Source organism: Notolepis coatsorum (genome assembly GCF_963971535.1).
Source record: "Notolepis coatsorum genome assembly, chromosome: 11".
NCBI classification, from domain to species: Eukaryota; Metazoa; Chordata; class Actinopteri; order Aulopiformes; family Paralepididae; genus Notolepis; species Notolepis coatsorum.
The window spans coordinates 25991333-26010795 of NC_140175.1; the positions used below are offsets into that span (position 1 = coordinate 25991333).

The following is a 19463-nucleotide window of genomic DNA, read 5'->3' on the forward strand; positions in this document are numbered from 1 at the left end:
GGTGAGTAGCGGTGCTATGGGTTAAACTCACTCTCACATCCTCAAAAAAGACAGATAGACACGTTGCGAAGTAGTGAATTCACCTCTTGGTATAGCGGTCTGTGTTGCTGCCCGCGGTGTTGGAGACCGGGGTTCGACTCCCACTCGGGTCATCGAAGTTTAAGGTGACGTTGTCTTGTCACAACCGTTACATAAGTATGAAATATAAAACAGTGGCACACAGGGTACAGTTATAGTGAGTAAACCCAGTGTGCAAGGCAGTTAAAAGTCAAGGTTACAAAACTAAAACAAACAACAAGAAGTATAAGAAACAGTGAAGTTAAAAATAACAGACAAACAAACAGCAGGGGGTATAGGACAGTGACGGAGGTTATAGCGAATATGCAGGTTTGAATAGATCGGTTTTCAATTGTGATCGGAATGATGAGAGTGAGTCAGACTGTCGGATGTGTGGGGGCAGGGAGTTCCAGAGTCTGGGAGCCGAGCAGCTGAACGCTCAGGCACCCATGGTACTGAGGCGTGAGCTGGGGATGGAGACAGTCCAGTAGAGGATAAGCGGAGGGTGCGTAATCTTGGAGGTCAGTGATGTAGATGGGGGCCAGATTGTGGAGGGCTTTGAAGGTGAGTAGGAGGTTTTTGAAAACGATCCGGTAGTGCACAGGGAGCCAGTGTAGTTGAATGAGGACGTGGGTCAGATGAGTTTGTGCGGGTGATGATCCTGGCAGCAGAGTTTTGGATGATTTGGAGTCTGTTGAGGGGTTTGGTGGGAAGGCCGCCCGGTGAGGAGAGCGTTGCAGTAATCGATCCGGGATGTGACGAATGAGTGGACCAGGGTTTCCGTATTTGATTTGGACAGAGATGGAGTCTGGAGATATTACGGAGGTGAAAGAAGGCAGACCGGGTGATGTTTTTGATGTGTGGCGCAAAGGAGAGGGAACTGAGGAGAGATGACACTGAGGCTTTTAACTTGGGGGGAGAAGGGTACAGGGAAGCGGTCGATGGTGATGTTTGGAACTGGGGTGTTTTGTGATTTGGTGAGGGTGGATTTGGAGCCGATGAGCAGGGCCACAGTTTTGCTGCCATTTAACTTGAGGACGTTTCTGCTCATCCAGCTCCTAATGTCCTCAAGGCAGGTGGTGAGGGAGGTGGGGGGAAGGCCTGTTGCGTTCAACACTGGTTGCACGCACGCTAATGACGCCACGTGCACGGGCGCTCCCACGCATGCGCATACATGTTCCCTCGCATAAGGAATGCGAATGTAACACCTGACGACCGGCGCTATTGATATGCAAAGTAGCCAGGTGGGTACTGCAAGTTGGCACATCAGTCGAGTGCAGCGCATTCCTGCGTGCACGCGCTTCTGCTCACAACTTTGGTTGCACGCCGTGCAACCCCGTCCCATGATGAGCAACGCATCACTGGGGAAGGGCAGTGGTGGGGTTGGACTGGAGGAGATGTAGAGCTGTGTGTCGTCTGCATAGCAGTGGAAGTGGACCCCTCACCCCATGGTGACGGAGGATTGTGCCCACGGAGGGGAGAGAGCAGATGGTGGAGGTAAACGGTACCCTATCCCCCCCCCTCACAGTAAACTGTGGTGTTCCACAAGGAAGCATACTAGGTCCGCTACTGTTCCTAATTTATGCAAATGACATGTCGTCAGCTTGTGACTGCAACTTGTTCCTGTTATGGACGACTCAGCCCTGCTGGTCTCTGACAAGAACAAGTTACAGGTTGAAAAAACCCTCAGCTCAGAACTAAGCAAAATCTGCATATGGCTCGCTGATAACAAACTATCATTACACATGGGCAAAACAGAGTCCATTCTCTTCGGTTCAAATAACAAACTCAGCAAGACCGACGGCTTCTCAGTTACAGTGGGTGACAATATTGTCACAAGGAAAGAAGATATTACCTACCTGGGTTCCATCCTAGAGGCAAATCTTTCCTGTGACAAAATGGCATCCAATGTAATAAAAAAAAGTCAACCAACGAACTCGATTCTTGTACCGGATCTCCTCACTGGTAAACAAGAATACCCTGAAGACTCTGGCAGGAGCACTCATTCAAGGGTACTACGACTATGCTTGCACCTCATGGTACCAAAGCACCTCAAAGGCGCTAAAAACAAAATTACAAACATCTCAAAACAAACTGGTCAGACTACTGCTTGACCTTACTCCTAGAACCCACCTCACCCCTGCCCACTTTGACAACCTAGGATGGCTTAGAGTAGACGACAGAGTACAGCAACTTGCAATGGGCCTGGTCTACAAGATACACTACACGACCAAGGTACCCATGTACATGACAAAATACTTCCCAAAGGTCAGTGAATACCACGATCACAACACCAGAGGGAGCTCCACAAATCATGTTAAACCCAGATTTGGCTCAAACAAGGGACTAAACACGTTTCGCAATTATGCCACATCAATGTGGAACGCCCTACCCAAAGCTGTAAAGGAATGTGAATCACTACCCACTTTCAAAAACACTCTCAAAAAACACCTAAGGGAGACTGCAACCCGAAACTGGCCCCTGTAAATGTCCGAACACAACCCCCTCCAATGTACAGTAAATTACCAAGTATGGTCTTGTCAATAATCCAATGTACAGTGTTGTTTGTACAGTTGTACAGTGTCCCCCACCCACCCCTCCTACCCAACCCCCCCCCCCCCCACCCCTCCTACCCAACCCCCCCCCCCCACTCCTACCCCCCCCCCCCCCACTCCTAACCAACCCCCCCCCCCCCACCCACCCAACCACCTCCAATGTACAGTCCCCCCCCCACCCACCCAACCACCTCCAATGTACAGCCCCCCCCCACCCCCACCTACCCAATCCAATGTACAGTTTCCACGCCTAATGTATATACTCTTTTCTTTCTGGACTCTTTTTGTATCACAAACAGTACTGTAATTGCAAATCTGGTATGTCATAAATGTATAGATGGAGCAGTACTGTCTATCTGTATGTCATGTATGTCATATATGTTACGATGAATTGAAAATGGGGGACCCTGATGTAAACAAGACGAAAGTCTTTCTCTGGTCTGCATCCCCTTAACAATTGTATGTATTGAGCTGTACTGTACTGTACCCATTCTGCAATCTGTTAATAAAGTTTTCATTCATTCATTCAAGGAGATAGATGGTGAATAGGAGGGGACCCAATACTGACCCCTGGGGGACACCCAGTGAAACAGCTGAACACCCTGACTTGTGAGTCTTTAGTAACCTAATGGAACATCATCCCTGGCCTTAAAAGTAGAATATTTATTATTTACATTTACATTTAGTCATTTAGCTGACACTTGTATCCAAGCTACTTACAAGTTCGCTGTAATGCTGTCAAACAGTGACCTATGGCTCTAGGCGAATGAGCCCTACTCGGGATTGGACTTTGTTTAATTTTTTTTGGTTTGGTCTGATTTGGTTTGGATTGGATTTTTACAAACTTATTATACTGTGAATTTGTCCAGACCTCTTTCATCAGAGCCTGAGACATGGCGAGCAATAGCAACCCCTCTCCCACCATATCATCACTCAACCACAACCCACAAATCAGACCAAAACAAAATAAATGTAAACAAAGTGCAATATCCAGTGGGGCTCTTTTGCTTAGAGGTCGCTGTTTGACAGCATTACAGATTTTATTTAACCCTCAATGAAGATAATGGAGGCTACATTGAGAATTCTGGACCCCTAACCCTCTTTTCTACTTAGAAACAATGTTGATTGTTAGTCTTTTTACAGCACAACCCATGCTGTTCTTCACTTGATATCCCCAATATGACAATATGATCAAATCCTCCAGACAAAATCACCATTTTCAAGTGGTGTGCCATGCCATGCATGAAAATTCAACAACAACAAAAACGATCAGGCATGGTGGCCAACTGATGACTGGAAATAAATAATACATGTACAATTATACCCTGCTCCATAGTGATGACAGAGCACTGACTCTGTGGGTCGATACATTGGTGTTGTGAGCACATATACAAAAATGAGGTTTAAATTACGGTCCAGACCAGATAGCAATACCAGCATATAAACCATTGTTTAGTTACTTCTATGATTTATAGCTTTAAAGCCCCAATCTGTATATTTATTGTATGTATTTATTTCACCATATTAACGAAAATAAGATTATAGAACTTTTCATTCACTATAGCCAATGAACTGTAAGTCAGAATATCGGGTGTGTTTCACTCTATAGTGTTTCCAAACATCACAGATAAAAAACAATAGTTACACATTGTAACCCTACTAGTTATGATTGCAGGCAAATCATCTTCCTCCTGGATCTGTTCCAATGCGCATCACACTGAAAGAATTTTACATGCACCAATCACCTGTCAGACTCTGTCCTTCCACCTGCTATAAAAGGCGTCGAAAGCTGCCAAACGCCCTTCCAAGTTCCCTTTACAGAATTCAGGGCCAGCAGGGTGGAAAAAGCAAGATGCTATGCCTGCAATAATAGAACTAGGGTTACAATGCTTGTGTAACTATTGTTATATTTCTTGCAGGCTTCACATCTTCCTTCGCCTATTGGACCAAGAGCAAAGCGATACCTTGAACCCATGCTACAAAGCCCCCAACAGAAGAAGCATGGCGGGAAGATAAGATAAGATAAAGATTAAAAAAAGATTCCTTTATTTATCCCCTTGGGGTTATGTTATGGCAGTATGCGGGAGGGGTACAGGTACAGGTATGGGCAGGGTAATAGTAGAAAGACAATGTAAATGTAGGCAATACAATTAGATCTGAATATAAAAATATGAGAAAACAATAAACATTGTAAACAAAGGTGCAGGTGAGGGTTTGTATGCCCTATCGGTTATATTATACGTTACATTAAATATACGCAATACATCATTTGAATCTGAATATATACTATGAGTACGAGTAAAAGTAAACAATATACACAAGGTGCAGTATACACAAGGTACCCTAACTGGCATGATATACGTCATCATACGTTATAGTCCGTGCAGGTTTTGGTGGTTAAGAGTCAGACACACTTAGTGGTCAGACATTCCTAATAGTTCTTCAGTTTTGCAACCGTTAGTTCTCCAGCTGCTGGCAGCAGTCCATGCCCACGGTTGTGGATCCTGATGGCGGCTGGCACGAAGGACTGGGCGAGACGGTTAGTGGAGTGTCGGGGGGGGATATGAGTCTGTGGCTGAAAGTGCTCCTCATCTTGGCTAGCTCCTCATAGGAGGGGGTGGGAGGGGTTCTCCAGGAAGGAGAAGTTAACAGCCTGGATGGACTGATAGGGCACACAGACCGCTGACGCGCTTGGCAGATGGGAGAGCCGGGAGTAGAGTGGTCTTCTTAATAGACAGCCATTGCAAGGAGGCCTGGTCCAGTGAAAGTGTTCCTGGCCCCCTCCCTCATAGCACCAAGGCCAGGTCCCATTGGGGGCGTTAATGCATGTGTAATGGGCTGGTGCTGATGTTTGCAGCGGCGCCACCAGGAGAAGGGTGAGTGTCTCCTGTCCCACATTCCCCAGCAGACGACTGTTCAGATGAAGGGAAGGGAAGGGAGTGTTTTTAGCCATGGGGAGAGGAGCCGAACGCATCCCATTCCAGTGTTAGTTCGCCTTGTGCTCTGATGCAGAACCATAGGGGGGGGCGGTGGGTTGTCTCTTTGGATGCAAAGAGGTCCACCTCTGTTCTCCCAGAAATAATGCCAAATCTGTCGGGGAAATATCGTAAGGTAAGTGTCACTCGTCTATGTGGAGCCCTCCTTGAGACATGGGATCCACTCCCGCATTGTTCACACTCGCAATGTCCAGGGCTTCTGAGAAGGTGGGCTGAGGCCCAGAGCCACAGATCCACTGCCTCCTGGTGGAGGGTTGATGAGCACACACCACCCTGCCTGTGGAGAGACCAGGATAAGCCGCCGCAGTCCATCTGTCCAGGACATGGCTGGCCCCTCATCAACCTGCCGGAGGGTTTCCCACGGGGAGCCCCAGAACATTGATGTGGCCGGCCGAGGGCATCGGCCACCAGACCAGACGCCCACTGAGTGGGTCTGGCACATCCCGCCCCGGCATGTCAGAGAGGTGTCTGTGAAAATGGTGACACTATGGGAAGTGACCATTCCCATCAGTGGTAGCTACCCCCTCCGCCAGGGTGTGGGTCCCCTGCAGTGGTCAAACTGCAGGCATGACCGAGCGTAACCGCCGAGGCTCATATAGGCTCAGTAGCCGCTGAAAGGCACTCGACCGAGGGCGGACGTGACAGAGGCCAACGGCTGTTTCCCCTTCTTACCACCTGTGAGGTTGATGGAGAGGGCAAGTGCTTCACCTCCCTCGAGGCTGGCAGTCATACCGGACATCCTCGTCTCGTAGGCACTATGGGTCCATTTGGGGTCAGGCGTGCCGTCCCTGTAGCCTGTGTTTGCGAAGCAAACCCGACGGCACCACCGGGTGGGCTGCCGACACCGTGCCGAGCGGTTAAAGCTGTGGCCGTCCGGCGACCGCTCTTGTTTTACTAGACTAAAGTCCAGGAGGGCGAGATGCTCCACCGGGTGTCTGGTGTGCCGTCTCCTCCCCTCCTCGGAGTGACTCAGACCCAGGATATCACCCATCCCGGTGGTGGGATTAGCGGTTCTAGTAAATGGTAAAATGGTAAATGGCTGCATTTATATAGCGCTTTTATCCAACTTATTATGCCTCACATTCTACCCATTCACTCACACATTCACACACCGACGGCGGAGGCGACCATGCAAGGTGCCAACCTGCTCATCGGGAGCTGCCCGGGAGGAGCGGGAATCCAACCGCGAACCTACGGATTGCCAGACGACTGCTCTACCTCCTGAGCCAGTCGCTCCATTCTAGTGCCGTCTCCACACACTTGACGAACGCTAGACAGTATTCGAACTGGATAATCTGGTATGTGTAAGCAGTCCCCCTGAAAGGAAAAGCAGAGAAACTTCCCGTGGGCCAGAGAAATGAGGACATGAAAGTAGGCGTCTTTCAAGTCTATAGATGTAAAAACTAGTCCCGGCTGGCCAGTCTCCACAGTTTGTTGATTGTGTGAGCATGTACATTTCGGGATCAAGGCAGGCCGCATCGATATAGGGGTCCATGTGGCTGGGGCGCAGCAGTGACTATAGAAGGATGATTGTAGGCGATGATAACCACTGATATGCCGTGATCTTGACAAGGCCATGGAGCTGCCAGATCCTCGGGAGGCTGACTCATCTTCATTAGGGGCGGGGGGGATCCATACAACAATCTATTGTGAGATTTAGCATTTTGCAGTATCAATGTTTAAAATAAATAAATGAATTGTACTGTAATAAAAATGATTGGAATGAGGTGAACAGACTTAAAAAGTTATCTTATTAGATAAAACGAATGTATTTTTTATTGCAAACATTTTCTATTGGGGACATAATTAATAGTTAATAATAATAATAATAATAATAATAATAATAATAATAATCAAGTTACGGTCAGTGTGTTAAAGAGACACTATGCAAGTTTGTGTCAAGTTTGGCCAGTTTGTGATGCACACTAAAGAATCTGATAAGCAGCGTGCGCTGCTTGCCAAGGTCCACAAAAGCAGACGCAAAAGTCACCAGGGTTTAGTCATCATCAATCCTAAGATTCTTTCGGCGTGACTGCTACGTGTATGGAACTGGTCCAATAGGCGAAGCAAGATATGAATCCTGCAAGAACTGTAGAATAGAATAGAACAGAAAGACTTGATTCATCCCGAGTGAAATTTGGCACTACAAATCGTTCACAGTAAACAGTAAACATTTAGGTAGACAAAAACAAAGCTCCTCATACACGTACACTCAAAAGTCACGTACAACACATAATAAATCAGTCAAGGCCACCTACTGTCACCTACCGAATCCCGACCAATCTTTCGCTGTCGACTAAAAACACACTTCTTCAATCAATATCTGAAATGTCCTATACTACCATGGACCCCTCCTACTATACTAATATGTGTTATGTCTATGCACTCAAAACTGTAGCACCCAGGTTTCAGCACTGTTTGATCATTGTTACTCAGCTGAAAGAGTTGTACCCTTCCTGCTGATTTGTCGTACAGAACTTGTAAGTCGCCTTGGATAAAATTGTCAGCTAAATGACAAAATGTAAAATGTAATGTAAATGTACTGTAGCTCCACACAGAAAAGTACATAACAAACACATTTCTCAGTAAAGCGAAAGCAAAGGTCATACACACATACACACACACACACACAAATAACCTAGCCAAGAGGCTTGGACAAAGTGACTTCAATTTCACTATAAAAGAGGTACCGGTAGATTAAAAGGATGTAAGGTGGGGTGCCCAAGTGGCGAACCATGTAACGCGCTGCGTCGCGGCACGGCCGACCCGGGTTCGATTCCCGGACCCGGCGTCATTTGCCGAATGTCTTCCCCCCACTCTGTCTCCCGCTCTTCCTCTCTCTCTCTCTACTGGACTGCCCAGTAGAAAAAAGCGATACAAGCTAAAAAATAAATCTAAAAAAAAAAAAAAAAAAGGATGTAAGGTAGGATGTTTTCATTTTTGAGAGCTGTGGTGGCAATTGACGAATAAACTTCCTCAAGCGGGTTTGACCAATTGAATCCTGTCTTCTGAAGTTTTTTCTGGATTGTGATACTTATTTTATTTTAAGTATATCCAATCCAATCCACTTCCTTTATAGAGCCCATTTAAAAACAACAAAGTTGACCAAAGTGCTGTACAAGTCCCACAACATAAGATAAAAAAGAAGTATAGTTATTGAAATATACCATAAAGTAAACATTGTTCGTCAAACAGTGTGCTACAGTCTTGAGTGCATAGTAGTATAGACATATTAACATAGTAGGTAGTAATATAGGCAAGGTAGATAAAGTGCATAATAGTAAAAGACAGTACGAAGGTTAGTCGATTAGCGGCCAGAAGATTAGTTAGGTTAGTGGCCAGAAGATGCAGCGCGTAGGGGTCTTAAGGAGGGTGTGTAGTTAGAAGATGCAGAGAGTAGGGGTCTTGATGAGGGTGTGTAGTTAAAAGATGCAGAGCGTAGGGGTCTTGATGAGGGTGTGTAGTTAGAAGATGCAGAGCGTAGGGGTCTTGAGGGTGTGTAGTTAGAAGATGTAGAGAGCATAGGGGTCTTGATCAGGGTGTGTAGTTAGAGGATGCAGAACATAAGGGTCTTGAGGGTGTGTAGTTAGAGGATGCAGAGCGTAGGGGTCTTGAGGAGGGTGTGTAGTTAGAAGATGCAGAGCGTAGGGGTCTTGAGAGTGTGTATTTAGAGGATGCAGAGTGTAGGGGTCTTGAGGGTGTGTAGTTAGAGGATGCAGAGCATAGGGGTCTTGAGGGTGTGTAGTTAGAGGATGCAGAGTGTAGGGGTCTTCAGGGTGTGTAGTTAGAGGATGCAGAGTGTAGGGGTCTTGAGGGTGTGTAGTTAGAGGATGCAGAGTGTAGGGGTCTTCAGGGTGTGTAGTTAAGAGGATGCAGAGCGTAGGGGTCTTGAGGGTGTGTAGTTAGAAGATGCAGAGCGTAGGGGTCTTGAGGGTGTGTAGTTAGAAGATGCAGAGCGTAGGGGTCTTGAGGAGGGTGTGTAGTTAGAAGATGCAGATCGTAGGGGTCTTGACGAGGGTGTGTAGTTAGAAGATGCAGAGCGTAGGGGTCTTGAGGGTGTGGTTAGAAGATGCAGAGCGTAGGGGTCTTGAGGGTGTGTAGTTAAGAGGATGCAGAGCGTAGGGGTCTTGAGGAGGGTGTGTAGTTAGAAGATGCAGAGCGTAGGGGTCTTGAGAGTGTGTATTTAGAGGATGCAGAGTGTAGGGGTCTTGAGGGTGTGTAGTTAGAAGATGCAGAGCGTAGGGGTCTTGAGGGTGTGTAGTTAGAAGATGCAGAGCGTAGGGGTCTTGAGGGTGTGTAGTTAAAGATGTAGAGAGCATAGGGGTCTTGATCAGGGTGTGTAGTTAGAGGATGCAGAGCGTAGGGGTCTTGAAGAGCGTGTGTAGTTAGAAGATGCAGAGTATAGGGGTCTTGAGGGTGTGTAGTTAGAAGATGCAGAGCGTAGCGGTCTTGAGGGTGTGTAGTTAGAAGATGCAGAGCGTAGCGGTCTTGAGGGTGTGTAGTTAGAGGATGCAGAGTGTTGGGGTCTTGAGGAGGGTGTGTAGTTAGAAGATGCAGAGTATAGGGGTCTTGAGGGTGTGTAGTTAGAGGATGCAGAGTGTTGGGGTCTTGAGGGTGTGTAGTTAGAGGATGCAGAGTGTAGGGGTCTTGAGGGTGTGTAGTTAGAGGATGCAGAGTGTAGGGGTCTTGAGGGTGTGTAGTTAAGAGGATGCAGAGCGTAGGGGTCTTGAAGAGAACATGAAGAGAAACCACACAGAGCACCAAGCGAAATGGTTTAGAAGGCTGCTATACAAGCTTTTTGTTTGCTCCTCCCCTATGTTGCGTAAACTACCAATCAATGTCCTTGCGGGAAACACATGTCCACATGTTGCTGGAAATATCAGTTCTCGCAATGTGGGTATTATGCCCCCTCCCCTCCCCATGTTGCAGGAACCATAAGACCCACCCCCATGTTGCGGGAGATATTAGAGTTCTCATGAAGTGGGTTATATATACCCCCCCCCCATTTCACAGGAAATATCATAGTTCTCTGGGTAGTCTCCCCTCCCCCATGTAAACTATGAGTGGTTATTGCACTGCAGGTATGGTATGTTAGATTAGGGCCCTAAAGGAGAGGGATGTTTATTTAAGATTATAAATGTGCATGTAATAGTCACCTCAATATCATCCTAAACCTAAACAATCAAAAGATGTGTGTAAAATTGACATTTTTACATGTTTTATACAGTTAAAACAGCCTGGGGTCAAATTGACCCCAAGGAACAGCGATGGATGTGTACGAAGTGTGTAGCCTACAGTACATTGAAAACACATCATGTTAATTTTATGTTTACCCATTTGTACTCATTGATTGTGTACATGGTTAGTAACAAGCTTCTTTTCATGGGAGCATACGTACCAAGCTTGATGTCTTTGCGTGCGATACTAGAAGGCTCATCTGCCCACTTAGAGTGGGAGGTTCTGGTTATAGCAAGAAAGAAAAAGTCAAAACGTTAAGAAAACAATGCGGATTTGTTTTACATCAAAAATCTCTGAACAGTTTTGGACACATTTATTTAGTTAAGTTATTGAGAGTAAAATGAGTTAGGATATGGCCACTAGTGGTATCAGGGACATTTAATCCTTGTTGTGCAATAACATTATATGGTAGCATCAGTCCCTAAAACACAAGGTATTGCTATTTTATCGATCTACATAATTTCATGGAGCTGACACAAGGATTAAATGTCCCCGATATCACTAGTGACCATATTCAGACACATTTATTGTCAATAGCTGTCAAACTAAACCCATGTGTGCAAAACTGTTCAGAGTTCTTGAATGTGAGATTATGTGCAAAATAAATCACCTTTTTTGTGAAATCACCCTTTAACTAAGAATGAAACCTGCTCAGAGTTCATTCACATTCATAGGAAAGGACCGCACATTCTTCCAAAAACTTTGCACGATGGACTGACTTACTTCAATGATACATATTTTATTCCATTAGTTTCACACTCAAATGCGCTTCCTCAGGTGCTGAGGGGTTTCAGATACAGACAGTGAAGTAAAGTAGCCTACAAAGCTCTGAACATGTAACTCCATGTAAGATGTTGAATACTAGATAAGACATTCCACTATCGTCCACTAGGGGTCAGGAGAAACCAATTCGTTTTCAGTATTGCCCATTTTTTCACACCTCAGTGCCTCCTAATTCTTTAGGAAACGACTTCAAACACCACATTTACTTTTTAAAAGGATTGTAACAAATATACGACATCATAAATGTCAAGTCTGACAATGTCGCTAAAATCTGAAACATACAAAGACATGCCAACATGCGGAAGTAGTTTGTATAAAAATCCTACCCAATTTCAGTTTATGTGCAGGCTGCAGCAACATTCTTTATGGCAAAAAAAAAGAAAAACACAACACAATCAGAGAAATACTGCACTCGAAGAGGATGTCAATCGTCTGTTGTCCACCTGTGAGGACGTGTTGTCCATCTGTGAGGATGATCACAAGAGGAAAATACACTCATCCCTTGGCAGGGATGAAGAAATAACCTCTTCTGCTCCAGCACTTGTTTACTGGACATTTCAAGCCTAGTGGCTCCTCATCAGGTCAAACTCCAAGTTGATGTAGAGCCACTAGGTTCAAGCAAACAGGCGTTGGAACAGAAGCCGCACAGGTTCTTAAAGAAGAAGGGCATTTTATTATGCATTTATTAATCCGTCATCCTTTATATTCAACCACGGGAATATTCACGGAGCTTCAGAACGTCGAATCTCCAAGTCTGGCACAATGTTCTGCGTCAAGAATCCCAATGTATGGTAGAAGAAACAGCTCTCGTGTTGCGGTCCATCCCTTTCACAATAGTCTTATCGCACGACGGCATACTTCCTTCTTCAGAGGGTGGACTTGGGCAGTCTGTAGACCCCGTTGTGGGTGATCAGCTGGTGTTCCCGGACCTTCCTCTGCAGGAAGGCCTCCAGCTCGTTGACGTCCATCTCCGTGACGACGGGCCCCGTGGCCACGAACATCCTCAGCATGGTGTGGATGCGCTCCAGCGGCATGCTCTCCAGGTTGGTCAGCATGGCCTGAACATAGGCCCAGAACAACTGGCAACAACGAGACAAACACACAGCGGTTACCGTGGGAACCATGGAACTGTATCCCTTTTTAATAAATAGCCCCCCCCCCCCCCCCCCCCCCCCAAAAAAGCAATTGGTGAATGTAAGTGGGACCAATCAAATGTAATGTTCTTGTGAATAAGTGTATGTGTAGCAGAGGGTATGTGTGTGGGCACATGAATGTGTGGTGTGATAGTGAGTATGGATACACTAACTAATGTATGTATGGTAGTGTGTCTATCATGGATGTGTTGTGTGGTAATGTGTGTATGTAGGTATCGTTCTTTTAGGTGCTGCACAAACACATTTCGTTGTACTGTATTGTGCAATTACAATAAAGCTTTCTACTCCTTGCTATTTACATTTTTTATTTTTATGCTCGCTTATGCCTGTATTTTTTACTGTTGTTGTATGTCTGTTCTATTTTATAATCTTTAGACTATTTTTAAACGTAATCATTTTAAACTATTTTATTAATTGTATTACTGAATAGAGAGCCTATTAGGATGCTAGATCCTAATGTGAAACACTGTGATTTACCATACCTTGCTATGCTCGCTCATGCCTGTATTTTTTTTTACTGTTGTGAAGCACTTTGAACTGCAACCTCTGTATGAAAAGTGCTATACAAATAAAGTTATTATTATTATTACTTCTACTCTAATTGGATAAATGAACATAAATTGTCATATTTAATATTTGGTTGGAAATCCTTCGCAGTCTACAACCCTTAAGTGGTAATTTCGTGAAATTATTTAGTCTTTCCTGCTAACAAAGCAGAGATCAATGCTCCTCAATACATTCATTACTGGTGACAGATATGATATATACGCACCACTGTGTCCTTTATGAAAAGGTTGGATGGCCTCCTCTGGTTGAAAAGCGTAATTATCATTGGTTTATGTTGATTTTTAAAGTCCTTATTGGTAAACTCGCCCCTTATAACAACACTGTTGGAAATGGAATGGAATCTTGGAACCTATTCTACAAGTCCGAATGACTGGTTGGTTCTTAGGGTTCCTGGAGTTTGCTCTGAACTAGGAATGCTTCCAACACCTGGAATGCCCTCCAACTGACTCTGAAGCTGAAGGTTCTTCTCCTTTTGCTGCATTTATAATGTATTGTTTATTCTTATTTATTGTGCCTATATGTATGAAATTGCTGATAAACTGTGTCTTGTTTTGGAAGCCTGTCGTCACTGTAAATGAGGGTAACCTCAGTGTCAGTACTGTAAATTGGCCATTATGCACTTTACTATGATATGCACTTTAGGGGATGTGATCCTAACCTTAGCATTTGTCCTTTTATACGGTGTGTGTTTTTCTTACTGTCCATGTTTTTGTACCGTTTCTGCTCTGTTCCTGTATTGCTCTGTACCTGTATTCCAATGTGGATTCGTCCATACATGGCTAATAAATCTCTGACTCTTACGAGTTGAAATACAGGTTTGAAAATGAAGAAGAAATGAATGGGACTTAATGGGATGTTAGGTGTACAATGGACTCTGCATCAGAATACTCAAAACACAGTATGGGATATGTAGTTGTTGACACCTGTGAGTGTTATGTTTTTCAGTCCCTGAGGGTTCAAAGAGAATATAAACCATCACCTTCCTGTCACTATTAGTGAAAGTACAGACATTGTGACTAGGGATGCTCGATATTGGCTTTTTTTTTACCGATATACCGATATTGTCCAACTCTTAATTTCCGATACCGATATCAACCGATACCGATATATGCAGGCCCCCCCCCCCCCAAAAAAACGGAATAATTTCAGGTAATTAAACATTATGCATACTTTTGAGAATAAATAAAATCAGAATTTGTTCTTACTTGCTTGCCTGGGTAAATAAAGGTTATAGAAATGTAAAAAAAAAAAAAAAAAATTAAAAGTGTTTTTTTTTTTTTTTTAAACTGATACCGATATTTTCCGATATCACATTTTAATGCCAATATCGGACATCCCTAATTGTGACATTTCAGTGACTTTCTCCTGTCTGATTTCTCCATAGACGTCCCTTGGGGAAATTGGACACAAAAAGTCACTGTTTGTTTGCATGTGTGTGAACCACCAGCACCTGTAGCTTCTCCTCCCTCTGCTCCGACTGGGTGGCGGTGTTGGAGTCCCCCTCCTCGTCGCTGTCGATCAGCATCACCCCTCTGTCCAGCCGCTCCTTGATTTTATACGAGCCCGTTTCCTGGACGGAGTAACGGCCGCCCGCCTCCTCCTTGAGCACCCCCTGCTGCTGCCACAGCGCCAGCTTCCTGCGCAGCGTCTCCTGGGGAACGCCCAGCTTCACACTCAGCTCCTCCAGGGTCCAGGAGCCTGATGGCAGAGAAGAGAGAAAGAGAGAGAAAGAGAGAGAGAGAGAGAGAGAGAGAGAGAGAGAGAGAGAGAGAGAGAGAGAGAGAGAGAGAGAGAGAGAGAGAGAGAGAGAGAGAGAGAGAGAGAGAGAGAGAGAGAGAGAGAGAGTTACTAAGTGTTGGGGCTTGGTCCGAGACATCGCAGATTTTTATACTGTCGTCCACGATATATATACAGAATTTACATATTGTAAAAAATATATATAATAAATGCATATATATATATATATATATATATATATATATATATATATATATATATATATATATATATATATATTGTGGCAGATATCATCCCCCGTCCCATGGCTACGTGAAGGATGGGAGATACTACTGCCATGGGAGAGGAAGTAATTAGGCTGATTAGGACTGATAGAACACACCTGTGCACCATTAGATCACCCACATCCCACACACACACGCACCAGACACACATACCATAAAACACTAGGACAGATAGAGTTTAGTTGAGGTGAGGTAGGAGCGTTTTGTGAGGTGAGAGGTAGTGAGAGGAGAGGTGAAGGCGAGAAGGTGTTCATTGTGTACCGGACCGTAGACTGGCTGAGTAACCCCCTTGTGTACTGACCCTGGACCGGAAGACAACTCTGAGTATTGAACAATCCCTTTTTTGTACGAAAGCCTGTTTTTGACCTTGGACTGTATAACGACCATTCTAATTTCCCATCGGACTATATTCTGCCCCATTCAATAAATATTATTTATTGATTGAAATTGCACTTGTGTGGACAGTTGAATGTTTGTTTGTTTTTGAACCGTGACGAGTCTGAACACCACCAGGCTCGTCACACTATATATATATATATAAACTGTATATTTTTAAGTTAATCAAAAAATGATTCCTTCCAGCAATATATAAAAAGCTGAAGAAAATAGACCCTTTTGAAATAAATAGCACCATGACAATTGTATTACAAGATAAAAAAAAAAAGACATATCACAATGTAATTTGCACTGGAAAACTATACCGTCACATACCGCTATAACTAAGGAAGATATTGTGATATGATATTTTGGTCATATCTCCCAGCCCTATGAGGACCCACTGTTTTCTGTTGTGGATGGTTAACACGTTTGTCTACACATTGTGATGTAGATTAACACTTTTTTGTGCTGCCTGTCCGAAGCTTGATTTTCAAATGATCGGCTCTATGTAGGGCTGTGGGTGTTGTAGGTCTGTGGATGTTGTAGGTGTTGTGTGCTGTGGGTGTTGTAGGGCTGTGGGTGTTGTAGGGTTGTGTGCTGTGGGTGTTGTAGGGCTGTGGGTGTTGTAGGGTTGTGTGCTGTGGGTGTTGTAGGGCTGTGGGTGTTGTAGGGCTGTGGGTGTTGTAGGGCTGTGGGTGTTGTAGGGCTGTGGGTGTTGTAGGGCTGTGGGTGTTGTAGGGCTGTGGGTGTTGTAGGGCTGTGGGTGTTGTAGGGCTGTGGGTGTTGTAGGGCTGTGAGTGTTGTAGGGCTGTGGGTGTTGTAGGGCTGTGGGTGTTGTAGGGCTGTGAGTGTTGTAGGGCTGTGGGTGTTGTAGGGCTGTGGGTGTTGTAGGGCTGTGAGTGTTGTAGGGCACACCTCTCAAAGACCTCAACTGTGCATTGGTCTCACAGGAAACACAGACTTCAGTGGCTTCCAGCGGATGTCAAACAAAAGGAGGCAGATTGCTTATTTTAACAGTCAGTTTTCACGACTGAGGGCAGATGTAACAGAGCCCTACACCAGGGGTGGGCATCCTTATTGGGAACGAGATCTACTTTGCCATTTCCCCACGCTGGAGAGACCTACCATCGCCTGCCAAGCGGACAGAGGGAGAATGACCACTGTGTTATTATATGCCGCTAATCAGAATAATGCAAACATATGGGTCAATCATTTAATATTAATAATAGAAAATGTTAATACATTCTGACTTATCTGGGGAGAAAAGTATTATGGACATTTATATGATCAAATAATCATTAGAAAATAAACACGTTCCGACCTGGGGAGAAAAGTATTATAAACATTGATCAAACAACAATAAAAACACACTTAAAATGCTGATGATAGCACTTTCTAAGTGTTTACTTAACAGTTAATAATTACCCCATTGTATGGCTGATTGCATTCAAATATAACACAAGTCAAATGTTGCCTACTTTGCTTTGAATTTCAAGAAAAAACACATTTCTCAAGATGTTTGTCTGAGAACTCAAGAATTGCACAACACTAAATAATGAATATATTGCAGCAAAGTCATTCTCTCTTATTTCAGAGGCAAAAAGAGTCCAAGCTCATGTCAGCAAACACTGTTGTGATGAAAATGCACAGCTGTGCTACATCAGTGACGTCCATCGACTCGTCCAACTGAAGAGAAAAATGCACACAGTCTTCGAGTTGCTCCTCCCAAGTCCTCTGACATCCCTCTCACTGCTCTCCTGGACGACTGCAGGCGGTGGACGGAGTCCATGATTGCAGCCGTCTCGTTTTTAAAATCACAGAACAACTGGTTGACAGCTGAAAGAAATGCCTCCTTGAATATCTCTTCTTCATCCTGAAATGATTTCTTGTGTTTGGCTGAAGAACGTGGCTGATGCCATAGGAGGCTAAAGAACGTGGCTGATGCCATAGGAGGCTGAAGAACGTGGCCGATGCCATAGGAGGCTGAAGAACGTGGCTGATGCCATAGGAGGCTGAAGAACGTGGCTGATGCCAGGCATAGGGGGCTGAAGAACGTGGCTGATGCCATAGGAGGCTGAAGAACGTGGCTGATGCCATAGGAGGCTGAAGAACGTGGCTGATGCCAGGCATAGGGGGCTGAAGTCGCAGCTTTTCCTTTCACAGTCGGCGTAGTAAAAACAGCTTGTCGTCTTGTTGCTAGTTGTGATTTCAGTTCAAGCTCCTTGGATTCGTCTCAAATGATGTCAGTGAGGAAATGTCGTTCCAAGTTTCCTTTTTTTTGCTGCCAGCGCCGCACAGTAATAATTACATATAAAGGCAGATGCATTTTCTCCTGTTTGACATGAAGACAAAATAATCCTCTTCCCATTCTGTGTGGACATGATAGTTCCGTCTGTTCTTGGTTGTGTTCTCTTCCCATTCTCAATGATGATGCAGTCTGACAGTCTCGTCAGCTCAGGTGTGGTTGTTGAGCAGGTAATACACCGTCCAGGCTGAAAGCATTGTATTTATAATCGCAGAAGGGCTATCCGTGAAGTAACTACAAAACACTGCACATTCATCCCAGAGGGTGGAGCCCAGGGAGAGAAGAAGGCTAAGAAGAGCCACACAGGACAGGGATTGGTTGGGATTCACATTGAAAACAGAAAGAAAGCCTGCGTGTGATTGGCTATCTTTGGGATTCCCAAATCATCCAGAGATCTACACAGATGCCACCTTGAGATCGACCGGTCGACTGGAAAAGACATGGGTTGCCCACCTCTGCCCTACATGTTCTGATGTGCCGTCGACGGCGCAAACAAAGTGCATTGTATAAACAACGCCTGATTGTGTGACAGGAAGAGAGCAAGTCACAACGTCATCGGGGGATCATTTCCCTCGCTCTCATTTATTTGTGTTTATGTGTAGTGCAACACTGTCAAATGAATCCATTTAGTGTGATTTTACCCTTAAAAGAAAGATGGGGTAGGCAATTTCAAAGAAATGAGCAAGAGTGAGCTCTGCTGTATATAATAATAATAATAAATCCAATTGTAACACAATTTAGATTTATAACAATCGCAAAGTGCTGCATGAAAGGAGATTAAAAAACTTTTTTTTAAATGAATAAAACAACCAATGAAATGAAAGAAACTTTCAGATTAAAATTAATTATAATAAAAGAATAAAATTAAACACACAAGACATCAGTAGGTCCATTTAGGCAAATGCCGTGTTAAAAATAAATGTTTTTAGTCCCCTTTTGAATGCCTCAATGGACTGTGGCGCTCTCAGATGGTCGGGGAGGGCATTCCACAGCCGAGGAGCAGCTGAGCAGAAGGCCCGGTCGAGGTTCGTCTTGTGATTGGGTTGGACATGTAAGCTCCCTCATGCTCATTTTCTCTGATATTGCCTACCCCAGCTTTAAAGTCTAAGACTTTGCTTCTCCTCTCTTCTCCTTTAGGCGGCACATCCATAGGATACCTCTTTTTCAGTTGTCAGCGCTTGAGGGAGATTGTGGCTGCTGTCGCAAGACTGGAAAGTCATTGGAAGCACTGTGCTCTTTTGCTAAAAGTTATGGTTAGTTGTCAGTTGGTTAGTTATGCTCAGCTGTCGGTGCTGTAGTGAGCAGCACACAATAGATTTTCCAAACTACTACAAATGAGAAAAAGAAACCAGAACTGACAGGTATAGGGCGTACAAGCTCAACCTTTGAATATGGCACTAGTTCTTGCT

At 44.6% G+C, this 19463-nt stretch overlaps 1 protein-coding gene across 1 annotated transcript in view; it reads right to left on the bottom strand.

The window, feature by feature from the left end:
- Positions 1-11606: 11606 nt before the first annotated feature.
- anapc2 (anaphase promoting complex subunit 2) overlaps positions 11607-19463 on the bottom strand; it is a 30622-nt gene continuing 22765 nt past the window's right edge. The window contains exons 13-14 of the mRNA XM_084325154.1: positions 14801-15048; positions 11607-12708 (exon numbers count right to left, since the gene is read on the bottom strand). Coding sequence (XP_084181280.1) covers positions 12496-12708; positions 14801-15048 — 461 coding nt within the window. The 3' untranslated portion in view covers positions 11607-12495. The remainder of the gene's footprint in view (positions 12709-14800; positions 15049-19463) is intronic.